This window comes from Magallana gigas, chromosome 7 (assembly GCF_963853765.1).
Source record: "Magallana gigas chromosome 7, xbMagGiga1.1, whole genome shotgun sequence".
NCBI classification, from domain to species: domain Eukaryota; kingdom Metazoa; phylum Mollusca; class Bivalvia; order Ostreida; family Ostreidae; genus Magallana; species Magallana gigas.
This window is the reverse complement of record NC_088859.1, coordinates 42,787,579-42,814,108: the sequence shown is the minus strand read 5'-3', so window position 1 is coordinate 42,814,108 and position 26,530 is coordinate 42,787,579. Positions and strand designations below refer to the sequence as shown.

General features: G+C 34.1%; 1 protein-coding gene across 9 annotated transcripts in view; it reads left to right on the top strand.

Moving 5' to 3' along the window:
* LOC105340730 (serine/threonine-protein kinase SIK2) overlaps positions 1-25,248 on the top strand; it is a 63,504-nt gene extending 38,256 nt beyond the window's left edge. Inside the window, exons 5-18 of one of the 9 annotated variants that reach the window (XM_066066241.1) lie at positions 2,231-2,360; positions 3,172-3,317; positions 3,753-3,907; positions 4,579-4,608; positions 7,016-7,145; positions 7,464-7,616; positions 9,084-9,137; positions 11,753-11,958; positions 12,490-13,997; positions 14,670-14,785; positions 15,252-15,367; positions 21,329-21,527; positions 22,447-22,625; positions 22,916-25,248. In XM_066066241.1, the coding sequence (XP_065922313.1) occupies positions 2,231-2,360; positions 3,172-3,317; positions 3,753-3,907; positions 4,579-4,608; positions 7,016-7,145; positions 7,464-7,616; positions 9,084-9,137; positions 11,753-11,958; positions 12,490-13,997; positions 14,670-14,785; positions 15,252-15,367; positions 21,329-21,527; positions 22,447-22,625; positions 22,916-23,041 (3,248 nt within the window). In that variant the 3' untranslated portion in view covers positions 23,042-25,248. Of the gene's footprint in view, positions 1-2,230; positions 2,361-3,171; positions 3,318-3,752; positions 3,908-4,578; positions 4,609-7,015; positions 7,146-7,463; positions 7,617-9,083; positions 9,138-11,752; positions 11,959-12,489; positions 13,998-14,669; positions 14,786-15,248; positions 15,368-21,244; positions 21,528-22,446; positions 22,630-22,915 lie in introns of those variants that run through there. The other 8 variants (XM_066066240.1, XM_066066242.1, XM_066066237.1 and 5 more) reach the window with 8 other exon arrangements.
* The last annotated feature ends 1,282 nt before the right edge of the window (positions 25,249-26,530 follow it).

Sequence of the window (26,530 nt, the reverse complement as noted above, 5' to 3'; positions counted from 1 at the left end):
ACATTGTGATTTAGCAACATGAATTTGCATGCTTTTATAAATAGTTTTCAATTAAACACTCCTGATCTGATAAACATACTGGCCTCTTTTTTTCTAATATTGGATGCCAGCTTAATCGTTTGGACTTTCACAGCATGTTAACGGGCATAGACCAGGGTCATTGACTGGTTTCTGGTTTTTTAATGACCACTGACAGATGGACAGGGGACAGTGACAGAATAATTGATAATTCTATGGGCCAGGACCTACCGGTCCCCTTACCAATGAATGCCCCCAATTCTGTAGGCCCGAATGGAGGGCTGGAGAGTTCCCTGTAATTTATCGGACAGCTGAATGGGGAAAGGAGGATTATGCATTAGCATAGCAATGACATCTATCCATAGGGGATTACCTGACTGACCTATGCTGTACGCTTGACCCCGGGGTCAAGCAGTCAGCCAGAAACGCTTTTTAACTTTTCCACCTATCCTTGCCTGATGCTGTGAAGGTGTTTAATTACATTCTCAGTCTCTGGGGGATAAGCAAACCTCTTAAGACTGTTTGAGAACTGTGTACAATGCCGAAATGATTCATTATTATTTTTTAATGTACATCATAAACTGATCTGAATGGACAGGGATGTTTGTATACAGTCCTAATGACTTGTAAACACTGTAATCAAGTTGCTATATACAAAACATGAACATTCTGACCAGAAAGTCAGAAACATCACATATACATCAAACTTGAATATGGACTACTTCCTAAGTTTGTTTATGAAGTGCTGCTTTTAACTCTACATCATATATCCGTTTGATCCCTCGCTTCTGCAGGATAGCACCATTGCTATTTATATGCAGTTGCAATGTGCTCTCTCTGTTTCTCAAGGCCATAATATACCTACATGCATTTATGAACATCTTGTTTTTAGCTGCACATGTTTGCTGTGATGTCAAAATGAAATAGTTTGTTATTTGGAGTGAAGTGTTACATTTTTTGCATTCACAGACTCACTTTCCATTTATAACCCTGACAATTCTGAGGCTGGTGTGCTAGATTGGAATCTTGTTTAGTCGTCAGATTGGGATTGTGAAAATGCCTGCAGCACTTATAATCCCAAGCACAAGGGGCCCTGTGCTAATTACATTGTCTCTAATCATTGGAGCAACTGTACATATAAAGATTAAGTAGACCGAAATATCTCAATTGGATGTTTATAGAAAACATGGTGTCAATGTGCAAATCAATAATGGGTTCTGACAAGTTGGAACCCCCTAGAATTGTTCAGATAAGCACTTTATTGTGAGAGCAATCCTCAATAGGCAGAACAATGCCAGCCAGTTTTAGTAACTTCATCACTATAAGATTTGCGAACGAGACAGGTTTTTTTTCCCCCTACCCTTTAGGTCCCATTGGAGAATTTTTCTCAGAAATCTGGACTAAGATATTCTTAGAATCTAATTGATTCGATTCATCAATACATTGTTCATGCCAATTTCAGATCAAAAGTTGACTTTATATGAAAATTATGTAGATGTCTTGCATTGGTTTGTCTGTCAAGAATAACAGATAATGGCTATAGTTGGGGAGAGAAGCCAAGGATGGAAAAGCTGTCATGCAATATTATCTACTATGCGGTGAGTGAAGTTCCCAACTTTTCGTAGAGAATTTCAATGTCAGTTGATCTGGGTGGTGAAAGTAACCTTAATTTGAACTTCTGTGGACAATTAATCTCCAATCTAATGAAGCAGCCTATCTGGACAGAGAGGAAATGGCTGAAATTTGGTGATAGGGTATTGATTGCTGGTCAGCTTCTGTAGGGTGTCAGGAGAAGTCTGCCTCAGCAGAGTGTTTGTTCCTGTGATTGTGCTCAGCTACCCTGCCCTGACCCGACAGATGAAAGGTTCTGTTTATCAGTAGAGTGGCAGTGTATTTGGAACTGATTGATAATCTCACAGAAAGCTTGTCTAAAGCTGTCATAGGGAAACCACTAATTTGTTACAGCACCAAGCATTATGAAACACATGTTTAAAGAGCACTGCCCAGTGGTGGTTTCTATGAATATAAAACATAAAGAATATATATCATCCCAAGCTTTATGGTCAATGAGGGATAATTCAGTCATGTGCTGGTATTCAACATAGAAATTTATGGTCAAAGGGAAATAACTCATTTCAGAATTTTGGAAAATTTTATTTACTGAAATTTCCTATTGATTAGCTCTTAATTTGTGTAATTTTTCTGTTAAAAGATTTTGGTCTTAGTAACACCTATAACAAAGATGAGTTGATGAGGACACGATGTGGATCCCTGGAATACGCAGCTCCAGAACTATTCAATCCGTCGGAAAAGTATGGTCCAGAGGTGGATGTGTGGGCTGTGTAAGTCCAATGTTTACTTACATCTTAAAAATTAGTCTCTTTTTAAGAATAACTTCTTAGGTACATGATTTGATTGCCCTGTCAATAAGAATTTCTTTGATTTGGGTTAAAAGATGCCTTGTCATTGGATGAAGTGTGTCATGTGGTTTTTAATTGAAACAGCAAGTAGAAAAATATAGATGACAATATAGCTGCGTTAATTGTCTTTGTTTAATTTTATTTTTTTATATATAAACATACATAAGATTTGGGTCAAATACAAAAAAAATTGGGCTTGTTACATATTGTATACAGAAATATGTCAGATTGTTAAAGTCCATAGTATATAAATAGTGCCTGTTTGGGAGGGTAACAGTTGCAATTGACACGCCGAGGAAACCATTGTCAACCGACGCGAAGCGGAGGTTGACAATGGTTTTCGAGGGGTGTCAATTTCAACTGTTATCCTCCCAAACAGGCACTATTTATTTTATTATACTGAATGTCTTAATTTTAGAGATTTTTTTACTGCTTTTATATAAAAATGACGTGAATTCCACTGCGAACCGTACGCGCATTATTTACGCGCATGTAACATTGCGTTGAGTTACCCGTTGCTAAGTGTGTTGCTAACGCCTAGGGTAATAGAACGGATTATCAACTGCGTCTAAACCAATCAGATTTCAGTATTTAACATGAAAGTATAATAAAAGGTTTTGTGAATGAACATACTATAATTAACACAAAAGTCATTTGGGTAGACAGTTGTTAACAAACCTAATAATTAATATTGGAGCTGATGTAAGCTGCATATCCGTTTATGAATTGACAGTGGAATCATAACATATGCAATGGTGATAGGAAAGCTGCCATTCACCACACCATACACGGACCAGTATAGGAGACAGAAGCTGCTACAACAGGTGGAGAAAGGGATCACAGAGCCACAACTCAAAGAGATGTGTCATCTCTCAGAAGGTGAGGGGGGCAGAGGGGGCTCACGGTCAGGTTCTATAGCATGGTAGCCTTCTGGACATGCTACTACACAATACAGTAAAACATCGTTATAGTGAACAGGCATTAAATGAATTCAGGCTTGTAGTGAAAGTCAGTTTAATATTCTCCCTAGTCTTAAAAGAAATAATAAAAACTTACTATATCGTTTTTGGACAAATCATGTTTATAATGAATCAGATAGTTATTCCTTAACAATTTGCTAAAGGTGGGTCTTACTGTTTTATCTTGCTTGGTAAATGGTCAAATTGAGTGAAACCCTGTCAAGGGGTCCTTAGACAGTGCATGCTGACTTCCACTGAGACAAGAAACTATAACTATAAGAATCTGTAGTGTAGCTAGTTTAATCAACAGATTTTGGTACATATTGTACCTTTAACTCTTGTGACTTTATTGTAGAATTGAAACAGTTGCTCTGCAAACTGTTGGAACCTAATCCTAGTCACCGCCTGCCGCTGATGGATGTAGAGATTCACCCGTGGGTGACTTGTGATGCCAAAATGCCTTTCTACCCATTTCATGCCTTTCCAAGGGACAAATTGCTCAAGTCCCAGGTAAGTTGAACTAGGATTTAATTTTGTTGAACTTAAGGTGGCAACGCCCAAATTATGATAGACAATCTGTGTGGTGGTGAACATACCATAGTTATTGATGTAGGAGATTAATGGTGTATGACCATAACAAAGTACTCTGTTGTAAAATGAGAATACTCTATGTTTTCTGGGTGGTGTAACAAGTTTACATCTTTCCACATGTGAATATATTGGGAACTGTCACCGGTATTTCTAATATCGCCAATATATGCCTACTAGATGAAATGAAATATCTTCTGTAAAAAATCAGCTACCATAGCAGTTAATGAACCAAATTTTGTTGGAATTGCTGGGATATGATAATATTAATAAATGTTAACTTCAAATTTTATCATTGCATTGATAAATATAGCTAATAGGTATAAGGAAAAGATGTGTTGAAGATACATGTAATGAAAACACCACCATACAGTGTAGGGAGTTACAGAGCTTACAATGTTGTCATATCATCCATGAACTGTTGTGAAACTATTTACAAGTTCTATGTATGATGATCATTTCATTTTATACCAATTTCATGAAGATTCATCAGAAAATGTAAATTGTGACATGTTTTGAGAATTCCTCAGAATTTTAGTATGCAAAATATCATGTAAATACTTCACTTGCCCCTTCTTTTGTCGGACAATCAGGAAGCCATTTTAGAAGAGTTAGAAAATGAGGTAAAAGAAAGATATTGCATAATCAATATTCATGTATTTTGTGTCGATTTATTCTTTCATAAAAGATCTTTCCAATCTCTTTCATACTCCAGTCAAGCACATGATTTCTAAGAGCCATTCTTTAGTTTAGATTTTTATGAATGTCACTGTATTTAATTCTATTGATGCATTATAAGAATATTTAGCACAAAGGCAGAACATAAACTAAAGTTGCAAAGGTTTCATTTCAGGTTTTTTGTGTTCATATTTACCTCTTCTGGCAGCATTGAAAGCTTTCTTTTCTTCTTCATTATTCTATTGTGACATTTCTAAGTAATTGACACAATGTTGTTTAAGTTATAGTACCTACTGGTGTATATCATGCCTTGTCCCTCCAGGTTTCTATTGATTTCCCTCACTTTTTAAATTTTTTTTTACTATTGAAAAAAATAGAAACAAAACAGCCAGGGATAAATTTATAATGGAAAATTCTGACACCTTTGATCAAACTGAACTCATTGGAGTATCTTGCAAAATTTTTAAACATTATTATTAAAATGGTACTTTTGTGCAATTTCCACTGCAAAATCCTGCAGTAGACTTTGGGGTTTTAGCCTTGTTTTTCAACCTGATTAGATTGTTGGGAGGGAGAGTTCTGGTCTTAAAGCAGAACTCTTGGACTTTTTCATTCTAGTAATTGAATAAACCAGGTAGTTTAGACACCAAGAAATTTTATGAAAATAAAATAGAAATTACAATAGAAAAAGTGACAAAGAGGGGAAGCTGGGACAGAGTACGGTATATAACTTAAATTATTTCAAGGAAAGCAAGGTTCAAGGTTTTGGTCCATTTGTTTGGGTCCTTATTATATAAATCAATCTATAAAAAGCTACAAGTAGTCTGATATTTTCTAGATTATATGCTTTTTGTGACATAAAGTTTTTCTCTAGTGAATCTTCAAAACAGTTTTTATATTCAAATTTCCATTTTCTTCCAAATGCATATACCTACAGTCTAGTTCTCCAGCTTTCTGAAATATATCAGATGTATTTTAAAAAAATGTTAATTCTTTTCTGCATGAGCTCTGAAAAGATTTGGCTTAAATGTACAATGTTTGTTCCTACATTAAGCTTGTTTGTAAAGTATTTGAGTTTGCAGTTATTTGGGCATGAACTTGTGTCTGGAGTTTTTTCAAAGCTGAATAATATTTCAATGCTTGCTCTTGAATGAAAGTTTCTTCTATAACATGGTTTGAGAATCCAAAGCAGATCAAAAATACCAACTGAATATAAGGAAGAAGGTGGTACTTTTTATCTGCTTCAGCAGGTTTATCACTAATTATCAATATTTCCTACATTGCTAGTACCTTAATATCAACATGAACCAAAAAAGAAAACTTTTTATTGTTCAAATACCAGTATCTAGAATGTCTTAAGTGTGTTCCAGATTTGGAGCCATCTTTTGAGCGGTACACCGGTATTATGATGTCACACAGGATCTTTAGTTTCGTGCAATCCTGTGGTTTGACATTGGGCCTAAATGTACCACAATAGGATAAATCTCATTTAAATGAACCTTAAGCACTTTAAATCAATTGCAACCTTAGCACAGTTTTGTGCCTCTAGAAACTTGTTAAAAAGCGTTGTGCTAAAAGGCAGTGTTTATGGCTAGAATAGGGAAAATTGCTCTTACTGAAATCTCCGACAGTCATGTATCAATATTAAGAAAAGCTATGTTTTGCATTGTGTTCGGCCAAAAATGTATATGATTGCTTGGAGAATTAATTTTAATGAATATTTTCATATATTTATGTCTCTTTTAACTCTATCACATTTGTATCAAAGATTATACTAAAATGCACTTTTTTCTAACATATGCACTTCTGTTGTGGGGTAACTATTTTTTTTACTACATGTAATATTCTTAAAAGTACATATTGAACTCTGGATTTAATTCATAAAATGTATAAAGCTACTTTCCTCTATTGAAATTTTCCTTTTATTTACTTGTGGTCCATGATTAAGCCATTTTATTTGAAATTCTTAAATCAAGTTTATCTTATCTTTGAGTATGTGGTCTGATTGAGTGTCTTCTTTAGTAGTTTATATGTTCTACATTCAATCAGTTTTTCTTAATGTACAAAGTATGAAAATATGATTTGGCCAAGTAGATTCAAGTTTTATAAGTGTTTACTAAAAGTCTTTAGCCTAGAAATGATATGGTAACATTAGCATGCTTTAAGGAATGAGTTCATATGAAATATTTTTCAAGAACTAACAAATTAGTACAATGTAGTCATGATTTAACCATGCACTAACCGACTAAACCCTGCTTGACTAATATGCTTTAACCTTGCTTCCACCCCTTCTCTTGGTATGTACATCTGGTGGTTACATACAATCTAATGGCTGAAGTAATCTGTTCACAGGTTATTGACGAGTTGACAGAAATGATGAACATGAACAAGGAGCAGGTAGAGAAGACAGTTCATGAGAGTAAATGTGATGAACTCTCCGCCATGTTTAACATGATGATGGATAACAAAAGGAAAGACAAAGGTAGGTCATCCATTATAAATCATCGGATGCAAAAACCACATGTCAAAGGTTCATTTTGAAAAATCAAGTCTTATCTAGCATTCAAACTCTGGCATTGATCCGTGTTTCCACATTTAACATTGAAACATTTCTTTTTATTTAAAAAGTTATGATAATGATGTTATTGGATGTTATAATGTTGTATTGAAAGTTACATACCGGTATTTATGAAAAAAGGTCAAGCGCTAAGCTATGGCAAATTGGTATAGACCTCTGTTTAAAATATTGCAAGTGTTTGACAAATGATATTTCTGATGATTTTGTAAAACTACTTTGCAGGGGTATTTGACCTGGACTACACAAGCTTCCATGAAAAGAGAAGAGAGAAAAGAGAACCTAAAGGTACCAAGCATAAAAAGAAAGTTGTACAAAATCAGCAAAATCTGTCAGAAAGTGTGATTTCTCAAGAGGTTGACTTGGAAGAGGTCAAAGGTAACTTAGTAGTGACCCCTGGTGCACGCTGTGGTGAGCTCTTGTCTAGTGTACACTGTTATACAGTCTAGTATGGCTGATGGTTGAGAGCATGACTCCATCTAATCTGGTGTACACTTCTCTAGTCACACTCCCCAAGTCTGGAGAATGAAAAACCAAGGCATGTTCATTTCCTTACTTCTTTGTTTTGTTGTGAAATTATTCAACCCTTTCAAGGTTATTTTATTATCCAAGGAAAATGAAGTTTATTTTGCATGTAGATTTACCTCTGTTTGGTTGGTGATTGATTTGTCAATGCTATTATTTTCTGATTCAGTAATGAAAATATTAAAAAAGATACAAATTTCTTTTTCTGTAGGCAACTTTTTGTCTTTTGAAAAAATTAAAAATCAATCCATGCCACTCTGTACATCTCAGATCTTTTACAATTATTACGTTGATGCTTTATCCACCTCACGATGCCACAGTTCACTGGCTGTTATTTTCATCAGAGTAAACAGATCAAAATTATATGTATAACACATGCAGTCCTGCAATAAATCTCTTATTTTACCAATTTTCTTACTATCTTAATATATTGAAGTGCAAGTATGTCCAGATGAAATATTCAACACTGAATGAATTTTACATCTATCTTAATCTATGGTATCTATCAGTGCAAGTGAGACCAATTTGCCAGTATGCATGGTAAGACTCCAGATTCTTATAGTCTGCGCAAAATTCTAATGGTTTGAAGATACAGTCAAATTTTTTATCCGGAACAAATTTTCCTCTTTATTCACAAGTTTGTGCAAGAACAATTATCTGTTGGTGCATTCAAGTGAATGGGCTGCCATTGCATTTTGGTGAAACAACCTTGGTACATTGGCATTCTTGTTTAAAAACCATCAGACTTTGGTGCCACACTATCCTTATTGGAGCCATCAGTGTTTGGTGACTGCACACAAATGGTCAAACATTGGCCTATCAGACTTTGCTCCGGCCATCTCTCTTTGGAGTCTTTACATGTGTATCTGGACATTGCATCTGAAGTATAAAATACTGGACAATATTCATTAACTGTTACATAATTTGGCATCAAATTGCAGGAACTGCAAATCAAGTCACCAAGGTTACTGGTAGCTAGATCACCTGTGTATAGTCTGATATACTGTAGAGGTTTTGTGAGTGTTTCCCAAAGATCAAATTTACCTTCCATAACACACATTATTTCCCTTCATTGTGTGTCACATGGTTTAGTAGTGTGTTTGACCTTTAGCCACACCAACCAAATGTCTTGTTTCCCTAGTGTCAGAAATGTAAACTCTATAAATGAATGAAATCTCTTTACTAACTAGAAACAAGATTGATATTCATTTTTGCTCTACAAGAAAACTGATTCTGATATGAAATAAATGTTAAAGTGTGTAAAGAATTTAAGTGAAAGAACTGTTGCATGGCATTTTATGAACTGTGCTTTTTGTATAGTCCAGGATGATTGCCAAAATGCCAACCATACCAATAGTTTACCATACATTGAAGGTAATAGTCTGATTTTATCACCTGTCTCACCCCGAGTGATGTGTCATCTTTCCGTATCATTTTGGAGACATTATATATGTACATAGATTTGTCAGATTCTTCTATGGCGGGTGTCAGTTTGGCAATTTTTGTGATGTTCTGGTTTTTCTGGCTAAATTGCTTTTTCCACAAAGTGATAACATGTTTTCTTGTAATTAATTTCAAGCGTGATTGTTGAAATTAGTGATCAAGTTTTCGCAATTTGAAATATACTATATGTCAAATCTGCACCCACCAAAATTTCCTACTGTGTGGTATTTCTTCAATTTTTTATTCATTAGCATCATCTTAAAATTTGAACTTTAAGGTATATTGTTTATGCATTTTGTGATAAAATCTGAATGGTAAATTAATTATTTTGCCATTTTGAATAAAAAACAAGTGCATTATAGCTTGAGTTGAAATGGAAAAAAATGATCATTACCTCCCATCGTAGAAATTAAATTACCTGATTCATATATTTTCATATAATATTTGTATTTAAAGTTCTTCAGTTTCAGACCATTGTCCCTTTACAATGATTATATGTTTTCCTTTGATTCTATTAATTAACCTAGATTACCTTTTTTGGGGTCTTTAAGAATTGGAGGACATTATTTGTTCTGTCTCTGCAATCTACACTTTAACTTTTGAACTAGCCAAGCAAATACTTTCTTACTTGATTTCTTAAAAAGTCAAGGTCAAAGGTCAGATTGTTTTACCATCAAGGTCAAGATCAGATCCCAAATAACTGTTTGATTGACAACTTCACAACCTAGCAAAGTTCCAAGCTTGTTGGCCTAAATTAATACCACAATGGTTAAGTATTTTATTTTGGCATATTACTTCAATGACATATATACAGATACCAATTTATGAGTCAGTGTGGTTATGTATATTTTAATTAGATACCATGTTTGAAATTTGATTGCAATTTTTGTAGTTTGCTTGCAAAGTTAACAATACTTTAAAACATGGTTATCTTCTAAATTTGTCCATGATTTCCGTTACCTTTCCAAAAAAGCATTACTTCTTTTATGCCTTTTTAAAATATGACATGAAGTTTGTAAATGAATTAACTTGTATGACATTCATAGTTTTTAAACACAGTATAAGGTATTAACACATAAAAAAAATTCTTTAAGAAAGAGAGTATTTCTATAGTCCCTAAGATGAGTAAGGAACCGATTTACTTTCTTCCTTCTTAAAAAAAAATTGTATTTCTTAATCAATAAACAGGTGTGAAATTCTAATTAGAAATCCTAAAAATAGATTTCACAAAGAGATGGACCAAAGTTTCTTGTGTAGAGAGTAACCTCGCTTGATTTTATGAGTAATATGAGTGACATACTTTTTCACTCTTTTGCATGCTTGTGAGACGTTGAGTAACACTGATCTCAGTTGCTGTGTTTTTTGTTTATGCTACTGTTGGTTAAAGGGTGCAGTTGACTTACTAAGAAGATTTAGAACTAATCCTATTTGATCTCTTAATCTTGCATTTAAAAAATTGAAATATTGTCGGTGATTAGCAGCGCTGGATATAGCGTGGTAAAGTGTGGTGTCACAATATTATTACAAAATGATTGGAACTTATCATCAGGAGTATTTTTCTCAGCAACAAACTTATGCTAGTTTGTTGGGTATGTGTTTGTTGTTAGATCATTACGTAATTATTTATTATAAATTCAATTTCTTATTATCTGCAGTTTGAATGTACCATTGCATGAAAATTATATTGAGTACAGGTATTCATATAGCTGAAGACAACTCATTAAAAGAACTTGACTTTTCTGAAATGTTATTGCATGTATATATAGAGATGCTAATTTAAGGACAGGTAAAGGAACTTGAGAGTTATTGGTTGGTGTGATAGAACATGCCTTACGAGTGTATAGTGCAAAATAGATTTTAATTAGTGAGTTTGTGGGAATTGGGAATTTTGATTAAAGAATCTTCTATAACCTTAATATTTAATATGAACCAGATTTGGAGTCAAGGTAAGAATAGATATTGAAATATCTGCCAAAAGTCAAGTCATTGCGAGCAAGGGACTTCCTTGAAATACAGTAAACATGCTTATAAGGAAGTGCCAGGGACGGGTGATTTTACTTCATTATAAGCGTAATTCGTTATATCCGTCAAGTTTAAAACATGTAATAAAGTCTCGGGGGAATAGAAATCACTTCGCTGTAAGCATCAATTCATTATTAGCGTGTTCGCTATAACCGTGTTTTACTGTACATGTTACCGATACTTAAAATAGTTCTCAGGAAAATATCATTGGTATACTGTGAAATCATAAGGCTTGATGGTGGCTTGTTCTTTGTGGACTTTGTTGGTACCCCTTGATCATCAACAAATTGATCGAATATTTAAATGAAACATAAACTTTGATTTTTATTTAATATAATCCATCAAATTAACTCTATGAAAATACATTCCCACGAGCCTAAAAAAAACTAGCAATCCAAAAAATTGGCCCCCACAAAATTTAATGATTCCACAGTAGTGTATGCTTTCAAATATCATATACTAAACCGTTACAATGAAACATTTGATATTAATACAGACTGACACAATAAATGTGGTATTTGTAGCAGCTACCTCCAATGATCATAAAGAGGACCACGGGGCACCTATGACAGAGGCGGAGAAGTTACAGGCGGCTCACGATCACAAGGTCAGCACTGCGTTTGACTTCATGGCTCTCTGTAGTGCTCCAACATGGCTAGAGGGGAAGAAGAGGAAATCTCGTCGAAGAAAAAATCCATTGCATTCTCCTTTACCCTCAGCTGCGACAGAGGTAAGGAATATACATTTACTTAAAAAATCTATTTTGATCTTCTATATCGTTTTGCAAATTTTTGTGAATAATGGAATATTTTTAAAATGAAAAATATCCAAGGGCAATTTTGTTTGGGATTATCTGAAACATGAATTAAAGGATCATTTATTATGTGCGTAATCTTTATTGAACCACAACTACACACCCACAGAATTAACAGACTTAGGGGTTTAATAAAAAAAATACTTTTGCATTCAGTAGGGAGAAAACAATGATAAAGCGTTGAGTTTTGAATGAAAATTGTGTGTAGCAACTTTATATCTTTTTATTTACTGGAAAATTTTATTCTCTTTTTATTATATCTATATTATTGAGAGAGAAAATGAAGATTATTTCATGACTTATGCTGTACCAATTTAAATCCGGATTTATCAGAATTTCATAACAATACAAGTATTAGATAGCTAGTCTATTTAAATTAAAGCATGTGGTAATTTGAGGACTCTGATAGGTATGTGTATGTATACATGTATGAATACAATGTTTCAGGCGGACTCTGTTCAACATTCTACTGAAACACTGGCCATCACTCAGGGAACCCCAGACAACCCTAACCTTCTGTCTCCAAGTCAGGCCCAGCCGTACAACCGCCGGTCCCTGCGACGGAGATCATCCAAAAGAAGGCCTGGTCCTAGATCCAGCTCCTATGGCCCGGGCCACCGACGGACGAACAGTATGAAGGAACAAAAATGTTCCTCACAGCCTAACAGCCCTGTCCTACTCGTCAATCCAGAAATCAAGATTGATCCTCCAATCAGTGCAAATCAAACCCCGCGATCGTCCAGGAGTCCCTTCCATTCTGGTTCAGTGACATTGTTGGTGCCTAACCAGAAGCAGCATAGGTCCTGCAGTGATATGACCGACGACGAGTCTCACGATGAAAGTGATCCCAATTACTCTGACTCCTCCTGTCCAAATTCTGCTGGTTACATTCATCCAGATGAAATTATTCCTGTGTTTGAAAGCAAAACCACCACCTCTACTGCTGAAGTACATTCCAGGCAATCAAAATCCCTGTTAGGAGCTGTGCATCAGGACTCAGTGGAGGCAAAGATAGCTTCTGCAGACATCAAAGCAATCGTTAGACCTAAGCACAAAGTGATCTCTGCTGCAGGAAATGGACACATTCAGACCACTGTCAATCATTGTGTAAAGAGTGAAAACGAGTGCAATTATTCCTCTTCTGGTTCTTGTGATGAAAAATATTCTATGCAAAAGAGTGAAGTTCAGGTTTTGTCGGAAAGTGATAGTCATGATGAGGCCTGCGGTGGGTGTGACCAAGTAGATGGCAATATGCCAACCACATCTCAGGATATTGGAGTGGTTTGTCTTTCAGATGTTGAGTGTTCGGAGGACCAGTCGGATAGTCGAACCAATCTGTTGGATGTAGAGACTCCAAGTTCTGTGGTCAAGGAAATCCATCATCCACTGAAAGGAAGGCGGATTAATTCCAAAGACCAGACAGAGAATACCATTTTAATAGACTTGAAACGCAACAGAACAAGCATGCCTCAAAAGTTAGGTTTGAAATTGCCAGTGGTGAAAAACTTTCCTAACAAACAAAGTGTTCATGCCAAAGATATTGCCAATGAAAGCAGTAGTGATGTAAATGAACAAGAGTCTTCTACACACGCAAATCTTCCCGAGGACAAACTCAGTCCTCTCACTCCATCTGAGAGCTACTCAAAACACTTGTACAAGTTTGCCATGCCCAATACCCCAACAAGGAACATGTTTAAAACTCCTCTTGCTCGTATAGAGAGCTTCCACAGTGATGACTTTGATTACTTGCTCTCTAATCCAGAATTAAAATCAACAGCCACCACCCCTTCTAGCTGTGTGCAAACCCCTACTTTACCTTGCTTTGGATATAAACTCAATTTAAAAAAGAAAAATGCAAAATTAAAATCTGAAAAAGCTAAACAGAAATCATCTCTTACAAATGCACGAGGAAACATGAAATATGCAAGTGAAGGTCCAGAAGTTTCAGAGTGTCAGTAAGTACCACAAACCACAGAACTGTTTTATGTCAGTAAATACCACAAACCACAGAACTGTTTTATGTCAGTAAGTACCACAAACCACAGAACTGTTTTATGTCAGTAAGTACCACAAACCACAGAACTGTTTTATGTCAGTAAGTACCACAAACCACAGAACTGTTTTATGTCAGTAAGTACCACACACCACAGAACTGTTTTATGTCAGTAAGTACCACAAACCACTGAACTGTTTTATGTCAGTAAGTACCACATACCACAGAACTGTTTTATGTCAGTAAGTACCACAAACCACAGAACTGTTTTATGTCAGTAAGTACCACAAACCACTGAACTGTTTTATGTCAGTAAGTACCACAAACCACTGAACTGTTTTATATTGGTGGGTCTTGCAAATTTATGGTATGGTAATTCATTGTATGCCATGATTATATTGAAGCTAATTGAAAGTCCCTATCATTGTTCCTTTGATTGAGCCTCTGTCTTGAATCTTTGGATATCTGTATTTTTTTTTGGCCACATGGAGTTTTAGATACAAGGTTGACTGTATTCTACTCCAACATTTCATTTACATTATCTTGGCCATACCTGTTAAGCTAATGTTTTTGCTGATAGGTATGACAGTAAAAATATTAAGAAGTAAAGTAATTATCATTTTACATATTTCAGGAGTATTTCCTCTGATCATTTGTCCATTGGTGCTGGGAATGATCCAAGTAGAACAGATGATGGTTTAGAAAAGGGCTCAACTGTCAGCAAAGCCAAAATACACCCAATGGATAGAGGTAAAGATAAGCACTTCCTGTCCCTGCTTGCTTTGAATCCCTTAGCTATTGAAAGCATGGAACTCTTCAGTGGTCTCCTAGCCCCCAGACAAGTCAAGACAATGTGTTAGCAGTGGACGTAGAATAATAAGTGTTGTGCTTTTGTGTAGAGCTTGTCATTTTTATCTTCCAAATTCAACCAAACTTCTAGGTTATTTTAAAATAAAATCTTAGCGCTGAAAAAGTTAGTAATGTCTGTCTTGGTAGAATGACTCTAACTCAACAAGTAGTATTGGGCAACTTCATGCTATATCATACTCTGTATCATACTATCTGTAGCGCCAATGTCTTGTACTGGAATGTGTGTGTATGGTAGCAATATACTCCTCATTTTGCCAAGGGTTATAGTGGATGTACACATATGATTTCTGCAATATTTGTCAAGAAAAGCTACCTTCAAAGTGCAACATGTGCTTCGTTTTAGAAGACCAGGAAACGGAACTCTTAATCAAAGGATCCAAGGTTTCATTGTCAAACCAGAAGAACCGCTGCCTGGCCAATTGTGACACTAGTGATAATGAAATCAAGGGCAAGAACAGTCAGGTCAGTGCATCCTTAGATCTGTCCTTTCTCTGTTTGTAGAGTACTGGTGCTGGGAGACATTGCATTTGAATTTTATGATTTAGATGTGTAGTGGTGGATCAAGGGGAGTGGTTTATAAGTTTTACTTTATTTTATACACTTTGGTAATGTTTTAGAAACTTGTTTGAACACAATGATATTTCTGTATAAAGCAGTAACCATACGGGACATACAAGTTTCATAATTTTAAGCATGGGTAGGTCTTTAGAAGAGAAGTGGGGTACGGTATATGCTATTTGGAAAAAGAACTTGTTTTCTAATTAGAATCCACCACTAATCTACATTTACGTTGCATCTGATGTACAAGTAGAACACATTCTAGCATTATTTTCATGCATTAAATGTTAGTTGTTCCTAGTCTGGAAGCTTCATTGTCTTGTGATAGTATTTGTGGGAAACATGAACAGGTTTTTGCAAATAATATTTCTTTAGTGCTTACCTTTGTTTCACCTGCATACATGCTCTTTTCATTTTATCCAATTATTTTGAAGGTGATTCCACAAATTTTTTAAATTAAATCATTTTCTCCTTTCCTTTAACAACCTTTATCAATATGTGTTTGTCATATGCAAGGTTTTGTGTGTAAGCCACTAATATCTTTTAAGCCTATTGTCTTTAAGCCTATTATATAATCACACGTAAATTACACCAGCAACTTCTTTTTCTTTCACGAAACCAATCAAGCAGCAAATGGCCTATAATTAACAGTTCCATAAGGTAAACCCTCTCTATCATTTGTGTCATGCCTTTATTTGTAATATATATATCTACTAGATGTTCTCTCCTCTATATCAAATGTATATCATCAGGATATAAGTTCAAACATAATCATGCACATGAGCCTAAGTTTCCAACCATTATTTTTTATGGAAGTTATTGGTTGACATTTTACTGAGTTCATGAACCAGTGCTTCTTCTTATATTGTTTTATAATTTGTTTGGCATTTTCACCCTTCTCCTAGTCCCCTTAATTACAAAGTAGAGAAAAGCAATATTGTAAAACCCTGGGCTAAAAAAGGTTAATTGTCTTTTATTCTGCATCAAATTTAAAGCTGAACACCGCTCGTTAATAGGCACCGTCACACAGATACCTGGTATATAAACCCTTCGATTTCGTTACACCCGACTGCACACCTGAACCTCGTGGCCGACATGTAGTATTCCTTTCGTGGTCTTTAGATTTTATGCATTTTTTTCTTATCTTATGTTCATTTTCTGTTCGTAAATAATGCATTGACCAATTTATTTGATGTTAGTATTCTCCTGGCTTCAAAAAGTGCGTAAAATTTGATAATTTCATCGCGACCGGGTAACACGGCGGGGCAAAATGTACGTCCACACAGGTGAGACCTCTACAGCGAAGTACTTTGAACTGTTTAGAGGTCTGTCCCTAATTATATAAGGGTTGTAGGGACAGCAGTGATTAAAGAGAAATATGGCGGACAGTGCCTATTTACGAGCGGTGTTCAGCTTTAAGTTACAGTAACAATAACATGGACATCAGTACAGTAAAACATGCTTATAATGAAGTACCTAGGACGGACAAGTTTGCTTCGTTAAAAGCATATTTCCATTATATTCGTTTAATGTTCAATATATGTTTTGAGTTAAGGGGAAGGAAAAATCAGTTTACTATACCTGTAAGCGTCAATTCATGATAAGCGTTGTTGATGTTCACTATAAGCATTTTTTACTGTAATTCGTGTAGTTTATGAAACAACAGAAATTTTGCGATGTTCAAGAAATTCTCTATACTGTAAGAAATAATCATCATCATATATATATCTCTCGTTTAATTTGCTTTAAATAATATTAACAACGAAAATGAATTCTCATTTTGATTTGAATCCCACTAGCTCACATTGAGCACTATCAAATAATTGGGGTAAAATTCAGTGTGAAAGAATTACCGTAATTTAATATAATTTGTGATACAACGGTTGTTTTGAATTTCTAAAGGCACCAGGTACATTTTTTTCTGTGTACAACAAAGAGGGTTCCGAAAGTTGAATGAACATGTTTTATATGTACCTATAATGTGCATCATGTGTTTGTCAGATTGAGTTTTTCACCTCTGTAACACACAGAGGCAAAAATTACACTGCTTACTCAAGATCTTGAGAGTCGGCATAGTCTGAGATGCATGCTGATCTAATGTTTTTTACCAAAACTGGTAGATCTTATGCGAAGGTGGTCAGTGAAGGGTGTTTGTGGATTTTTTTTCATCTAATGATTTGTATTTTTGGTGATTAATGTGTCAGTAAGTGTTATTTTACTTTATTGCTCAATATTTACATTCCACATATTTTTTGCTTGTAAAGTGTGTTGAAAGCTACGGCATTCCATTTATATGAACTTACCCTTAGGATAAGATAGGATTTTTAAGGTCACATTTAAAGACAAGGCAAGAAGTTAACAAATGTAAATATAAGCATTAAATCATGATTTATTGAAAGATACAGTCTCTTAACTGCAGTGATGTGTGCATACAAATTTTCATAACGTGCTAACGCACGTGGTGTTACTCAATTTGTTTATGAGACTATCTTTAAAAAAATCCTGATTCAATGCTATAATAATGCTGACATCACTTGATTCAACATGAACTTCTGAATCAGCAGTTTTTATTTAATTGAACATAAGTCACAATTAAAACAATATGCATAATATGAAGTTATGTAGTATGTGTGAAATGTCAACATGAAGGGTGAACCTATAGTGTAGTAAGAGATGCATATAATTGATGCACTGTTGATCTCAAATGGCAATATAGCTGTCATTCCAGATTTTGTTGTTTAGAGATAACTTCATTCATTTTCATAATAATGTTTTATATTTTACTAAGATGTAGCTGACATAGAAAAAAGATACTTAGCAATAAATTAAAGGGTTAAATCTTTTTGTCCATATTTATCTGTATCATAAATGTTCATGTTACAGAATTCCACTGATTTTCTAGAAGTACTGTAAACATATCTTATTTGGCATGTACAATATTTGGCAGAAAATAGTTTTTGAACAAATTAGTTTGGATTTGAATTAACATATTCCAGAATGTGTTTTTTCTTATACATATATCATGGTAGCTAGTCATTGTTTCTCATAGAAATCAATGTTTAGGCAATAAATAATACTAGTTCACGATGAACTATTGTTTGGAAGCTATTTTTGTTCCAAAACATGTAGTACATTGTGAACCAGTAAACTTTAATTTACTATTCAGAATTGAATACTCAGTATTAATGAGCAGTAGTATCTACCAAATACAGGAGAAATAAGTCACCAAAACAATGATGGTTCCACAGTATATTTTGCAGGAACCTTCCAGGAAGCACATTGTCCATCTGTCTGTCCCTCCATTGTTCTTTATGTCAACACCTTAATTCAGAGACTTAACACACTTAGCTATTGGCATACACATTTCACTATTATCCTTTCAAATACTTTACAACATCATCATTTTAATTTTTCAGAATGTGCATCAACAATTTTGGTTTGATGATATAACTTAATTGCAAATTTTGTCTACGGTATATTACAGAGGTTTTGATGACCATAGAAACAAGACTTTTATACAAAAATGGATCACTCTCTAGCTATCACATTCTTATTTTTCAAATAGTCACTGATTTACAAAATTCAGCTTTGAAGTAGGGTGATTTCACCATGCATCGGACACCTTTGGATTTTTCCCTTTGTTCACGCATCAAATATCGTCCAGATATAAATAAAACTTGTTTTAAAAGTTACAGGTTTTCCCCTTGCTTAATTACTGGAGAAAAAATTGTGAAATTGTTAAAAATGTAGAAAATAAAGCAAATTAATGAAGTGTTGAACTATTTCACCATGGATCGGACAATATTTACCAAGCATCGGACAGCTATAGTAGTGCAGTAGAGATTAAAAATAACAACATTTTCTGGTTTTAATGCAAAAATACAAAGGTTCGGAAATATTAATTTATTCAATTGCTATTAATATTTCTTATAATGTAAATCCTCAAATCTACATATAGGAATTTAGACTAGTGCTTCTGTTAAAGGAATATTTATCATATGGGGCTCTTTATCGTGCCAGCTCCTACAGGAACTTTGGACTAAAAAGGGTGTGTCCGTAAAACTCGATTTTTAAGTGGTTTGAGGAAAATGTTTGTATCGATGATTTTTTAAATTTTTATTTTACTTCACATTTAAAGTATATTACAAGGAATGGACACATAATCTCCATATTATTAGAAGAAATCATGCAGTGAAAACTGTCCGATGCATGGTTAATTTGTGTCCGATCCATGGTGAAATGAACATATGGTGCAATAATGACCTTGACATTAATTGTTCAAATTTCTTGGACTTATTTTAATCAAATTTTGTTTCAAAACTTACTTCTTTCTAATTATTTTAGGCAGAGAGTGCATTTTCACTAATTCACAATCAAACACACAACATTCAAATAATGCTTTAGTGTAAAATCTTCGTAACTAAATTTTCAATAATGGCGTATTTGATGTCATTTAGCAATGTCTATATTGCTATTTCTTTGACAATGTGACTGTCAAATTCTTAATAATGATAAAGTTCATTTCTTCTAATTCAGGAATATACGAAACAACACATGAGCGCATGCACATTTATTTGTATATTTATAAACAAAGTTGTCCGATCCAAGGTATGTGTCTGATGCATGGTTAAATCACCCTAATTATGGTAAACAGAATTCATATTCTAACAAAATCATGTACACAAGTACTAAACGTACTCATGGTAGATTGATTGACCTTTGCTTCATTAGAAGTGGGAAATTCATTGTGTATAATCAAGGAACTTATCTATGACCATTAAATCTGCTTTGAAGGTTGCTACTTAGTAATATAAGCACACAGTCAAAATTTTAATTCTGTAGATTAAACATTGCAAGATATTTTTTTTTTTAATTACAATTGAAATTTGTTTTCTCTGCAAAGATATGTTATTCACCAATTTAAGCTTTGTAGAGTTTAACCCCTAGATATAGCTTTCTTTTTTGCCATAGTAGCTTTCTATTTCCCCAGCAATGTCATGTCAACATTTTCAATCATCTTAAGTCTGCTTATTTAAAAGGCAGTTTTTACAACAAGAATTTCCAAGATGGGAAAATCATGTACCAGATTTGGAATTTATTTCTCCCATAGTTTCCATTAATTTGTCCACAAAATATATATTTTTTAAAATTTTGATATATTTTTTCTTTATTGCACAGATATCATGGTAGCATTATCCATTGTTTAAATTCATTATACTCTTACCTTGCTTTTAAGGTGACAATGAGCTTGTTGTTTCCAAAACTTTACAATATTCAGCATGTTTACAGGGCATGTGTTGCTTTAACTGATTTTTTATTTTCTTTCTATATATGTGCTTTTTACAATTTCTAAATCTTATGATGCATGTCTACATAACAAATCGTATAGAGAGTCATTCAATCTCTCTCTCTCTCTCTCTCTCTCTCTCTCTCTCTCTCTCTGCACAATCAATCAATAATAGAGATGTTAAACCAGTATAGAATACTGACATAAATTTATCCACAGAATTTAAGATTAAACTAGATACCCTATTCAATTTTTTTTATAAATCTGTCATTTGTATTCCGACATAAGATGATGAACATATTCCCGAAATTTACAATATACCATAATCTTAGGTTTTTCCATAATTGACTCTTAGCGGTTTATCAGCCATTATCAATCTTTCACGTTTGATACTAGCTCGCAATTTCGTACTCCCAAAGAATTGATTTGTTTACCTGTTTTCTTAGAGATTTCAAGTAACACCCAATCTGATTTATATTTTCTCTTTGTTGCAGAACTGCTCTGACAAAAATGGCAAACACAACACAGAAAGCAAAAAATTGATCAAATGTTCACCCTGGAAACATGGCTTTGTACAGTTTTTAAGGAAGAAGAAGCCCAGTCATCCCCATCGTAGTCAAAACAACAACGACTCAGTGCATTCCAATCACTATGTAGACTCGCGCAATGGGCATGCTCGACTAGGCTGCAACAGTGCTCACCTGCGAACCAACCAAGAGGACAGCAGCAGTGAAATGGAGACTGCTTTCTCTCCTTCCCCAATCCCTGTGTTTTCTGGTTAGTCTTAACTTATTAAAATCATAATTAAACTGATAAATCAAAGTACTGAAGCACTGACGGGAGTTGATTTTATCATTTATCATTTATCTTAAAATCAACGACATGTTATTTTGCTTGGCAAGTAGTTTATAAGCTGTATTTGAAATACTCACATTTTTAAAATATGAATTCTCTGACTTTTTCGACAAGAATATCGAGAAAACCTCTTATGAATCATGTTGTGTAATATTTAAAAATGGAATCTATTCCATCAAACTATGTATTGGTATTCAAATTTTTTTAAAAAATTGTATGGATCCAACCAATAATGAACTCTAGTCTCAATCAACCAGATGCTCGGCTGTCTCCATTAATCTCTGTCTAGTAAGAGATACCAGGTCACGTGATAGCTTGATGATGCAACCTTTAAATACTAGTATAGACTGACTCTGAGCTTGTCGGAGATGTACGGAGACAGCCGATGGTTGAACGAGACTGTAGTGAACTCTGGCGTAGGAATACATACAACTGCAAAAAATTTCTAAATTGTTCTTACTATTTTTTAAAAATCCGACTATTTTCAAGGTATTTATAGATAAGTTTCCTTTTTAAAAATGCTTCAGCATACATTACGTCGAATTTATCAATATTTTCAAGAACTAAGTCTTGTCAGCGGTGTTGATTTGTGCTTAGGTCCAAACACTGTTTTAGTTTCGGTTTGCAAGAGTAACTGCATAGGAGAGTTGATTAAAAATCAACTCCCAAAAATCATAGTTACCAGTATAGCTTTCTAATCTTTTGACCAGGGATTACCTTTTATTTTAAAATTAGTAATTCTGAATGCAGGGTGAATAGTTACCGTATTCATGGTGAATTGTTTAAATTCTTTGATTCAATTTTGGCAATGTTTGACTGATTTGTGGGTTTTTTTGTACAGATAATTTGGAGGTCCACTCCTCTCCAGTTCCCGGTCAAGTAACCCCCTCCCCTTCACCCACCAAAGTCTTTGATTTCACTGTGGTCTCCTCAGAATCTCCTCAAGCTAAGTCGTGCCTTCTGAGTTGGAAAGGGTGCCGGGACTGTACCTACAGCGATGACCAGCAGTCAGATGATGGTGTAGGTGACTGGCCCATTGTCTGCCATCATACACACAATTATTTTACTGAGAAAATTATAATACATGTACTGCCAATTATAATACTGCCAATTTTACTTTAATCCTTTTGCAACCAGATAGACAAAAAGAAATGTTTTTGATTACCGTATGAATATGAAAGCATTAAGGATGAGATATTTTGAAGAGTGATCTTTTGAAAGATCAAGTATTACTTATAATGTGAAAAAAGTAGCAGTCCAAGAATTTTGTTTTGCTATAGTTTTAATTATGATATTTGATTGTATTGCAGCAAGGGAGTGAATGCACCTTTAAATTTGAACAGAGTGTGGATGTAGCAATCAAAACATCTATGTCAATTAAAAGTGTACAGGATGCCAAGAAGTATTCTGCCTACAAGAAATATGCTCACACGTGACAGACTGATGACACAAAAAATTGGCATTGCAAGCTTGTGTACTTGTGATAATGTAGCCTCATATGTGTTCAGTCTCTTCAGTTTTTGTAGTCATGGTGACAGATTCAGAGAGAGGCTAGAATGACAACACAACCCAAGTGGAACCAAGGATGATCATCCCACTAACCCATTTGATGTGGTTTTCTCTGAATCTGTCAGTTTTTGGTCACCTTTTTCATTATATTATATTTTCTAAAATTGAAAAAAATATATATAACTAATTTTCATTTGATTTTCATGAATAATCATTGTGACAAATTATGTCAAGTATATATCAAGTGACATGTCATTTTGCTCTGTTACTTTGAGCTGTTGACTTATTTTTTCCTGTGGCACCATCATATAGATAGAATAATCAATCTAGAGCATTATATTACATTATTAATGTTATTGTCATGTACAGCTTTAACTTTTTTGTATTTTTGTATATTTAGATCATGAAACTCAAATCCATATAGTCCTCATGTTTTAATCACAGTTAGCCATTCCAAGCCATGTTGATATTCGTTTGAACCTATTTTATGGACATGCACAACAAATTGGACACAGATTAACAAACTGGCAGTCCTTTCCCAATTGTTAAATCACAATTTACTCATTTGATTTTTTGTACACTAAACTTATTGGTTGTGACATACATTATTTTAAAGTCTCTACAGTACCCAAGCAAGGTTGCACATTTTTAAATGCGATACTTTGATTTCATTATAAAAATTAAAGTATAAAGCCCATTTTTTTTTTACATTAGCAGACTCTTAGATTTTCTATTACATGTACCAAAAAGGACATTATGAAAAACATATCCTCTGATGCAGGAAAAACTAGTTTTGTCCGTTTTACAATAAGTACAGCTCTAATGTTTCTAAGTAGAAATTTTTGTCATTAACATTTTTACCACAAAATTTAGGGATATCAAACAAAAATGAATTGTTTTGATTTTTAAAGTCTTTAGCTTTCGTATATACATTAATACGAAACTCAGAACCTATCAAAATAATTAACAAGTAAAAAATCAGTCCTATCCTTATCATGATTAAACATTTTGGTGCTCTTTATACTTGAAGAAGAAACAAAACTAAGTACCATTTCATTGTGCTTCCATTTGACCTTGTTTCACGATCCTGGGTGTATACACCAATTTGTTGACTTTTTTATTTTGTTATTTATCTGTGATATACTGTATTGTTTACTGTTTTATTGTCACAGTGTGTATTTCAATTTACTTTGTCTTGATCTGATCTCCACAATTCCAGAAATACAATGTTATATTGATGCTATTGTATCTAGGTGTCTGTTGAGATTTTTCTCTCCTTTTTATTCAATTTTGTGATTTATTGAAGAATGCTGAAATATCCATACTTTTGTTCATTTCTACTTTATTGGCCATTTTTGTTTATTGCATTTTGAAAACAGATTGTTATTATACTAGTGAATAAAAACTAGTTTGTATCTGTTGAACGTTTGGGATATATACCAAAATTCACAACTTTATGATCCATGCATGTAGTCCCTGTGCTTGAGCCAGTAAATTAGTAGTACTATATACCTCATGTGTTAATTTTTATGTGTTAGTTCTTCTTTGCAATGTGTACTGTTAAAAAAAAAACTCAACACACATAAATATGCAATGTACATTATACAATTCAAGAGTTGTCAATCATTTTACAGAATAGTCAAAACTCTGGCAGTTTATGTAATCATGAATGACAAGCGTATTTCTTCACTTTGACCACGTGTCTATCATTCTTCCTTTTCAGACATATTAGTTCTTCATTCTGACTTCACCCTACCTTACAATTGTGATATCGTACACTGACTTGTATACAATTTACCACTTCAGTCTTCACCATGGCAACAACGAGGCTGTGCTTCTGTCTGGTTCCCACTCATTATCCCCCGTGTCTGTCTGGTACCCACTCACTCCTCATGTTTTGTGATTTAAGTGTTAATTGTTTGATCAACGTTTCATGTGATTTACCCATTTCTTTCAAAGATATTTATATCAATACCAGTTTATACATATTTCCAGTTGTACTATGGTGTTTCGTCATCATGTTTTACCTTTGACCTTTCAGAGGTCAGACTATGGAATTTGTTACGAATTGTCTTGTTTTACTGATACTATATGTAGACATCATAAATAATTATAATAAAACTACTGTTCACAACGTTGTCTTGTCTTTCTGACACTCTTTTAATTTTGGTCATTTTTGACATTGACAAGGTCCTGGGGTCATTTTCATGACAACACAACACTGGCAAACCTAGTAAAAATTAAGATTTGATCCGACAATATAGATATTGAAAATTCTTAAAATGTAAGTAACGGATAATATTGTTGTAACATATATACATAGGCGAAGTACCATACGTCTCAAAATTAGAGAGCCAACAATAATTGGCTCAAAATGTTTTGGTGTAAACTTGAAAACTTGAATGTTCTCCCACTGGCCAGTAACAGCTAGATTTTGCCAATAATATCACCAAAGACACACGTACAGAACTGCTAACTTTTTGCGTGTAATGAGAGCAAGCCCATTTAGTACCAGGCTACTATTAATTAATTTATCAATAATAAATATACTTTTGCTCTTTAAAAATGAAATGTAGTCAATCTAATTATGTAATGCAACGTTTTGTTTTTGTCAGTTTAATGCTCCAGTCACACATTCACGGATTAAATGCCGGATTAGCTACGGAAGCGATCAGGAATCATTCGTGGCGATGTGTATTGACCCGTGGGATTTCCGTCTGTTATCGTATCCAAACGTAGCAATACTTGTATAGCTGCAACAATTTTTGAACATGTTCAAAATTCCACTACGGATGAAACCACCGTAGTACTTCCTTAGAAAAACTTACTAAACCGTTTTAGAATGTAGAAGTCCGTTTTAACTCCGTATAAATCCGTAGTAATTCGTATGTATCAATTTGTATCCATTCCGTAGTACATCCGTACTAACTCCGTATCATTAGATTTTCCGGTGTTAACCGTGGAAAATATTCCGTAGTAGAACCTAGGAGTTGATCTGTGAATGTGTGACTGGGGCATTAACGATTATTTGATTTTCCGGTGTCAACCGTGGAAAATATTTCGTAGTAGAACCGTGGAGTTGATCCGTGAATGTGTGACTGGGGCATGTGGAATTTTGAGAAACATGCGTCTTAAATAAATTTGTAAAATCTAATGTGAACAGATCCACCCAAATTCTCACCCCCCCCCCCCAAAAAACAACAACAACTACAAACAAATAAACAAAAAAAACCCACAAAACATATTATAGATTAATTGTTGTGAGGGTAAAAATTAATTATTGTCTATGAAATTTATCTTATTTCTTCAAAACCTAAAGTTTTCATCATTAAAAAATATCAAGACAATATTACACTGTTAAAGTACACAATATCATAACGGTTAATTGATATCAAGATTAAGAACTATAACTGTGC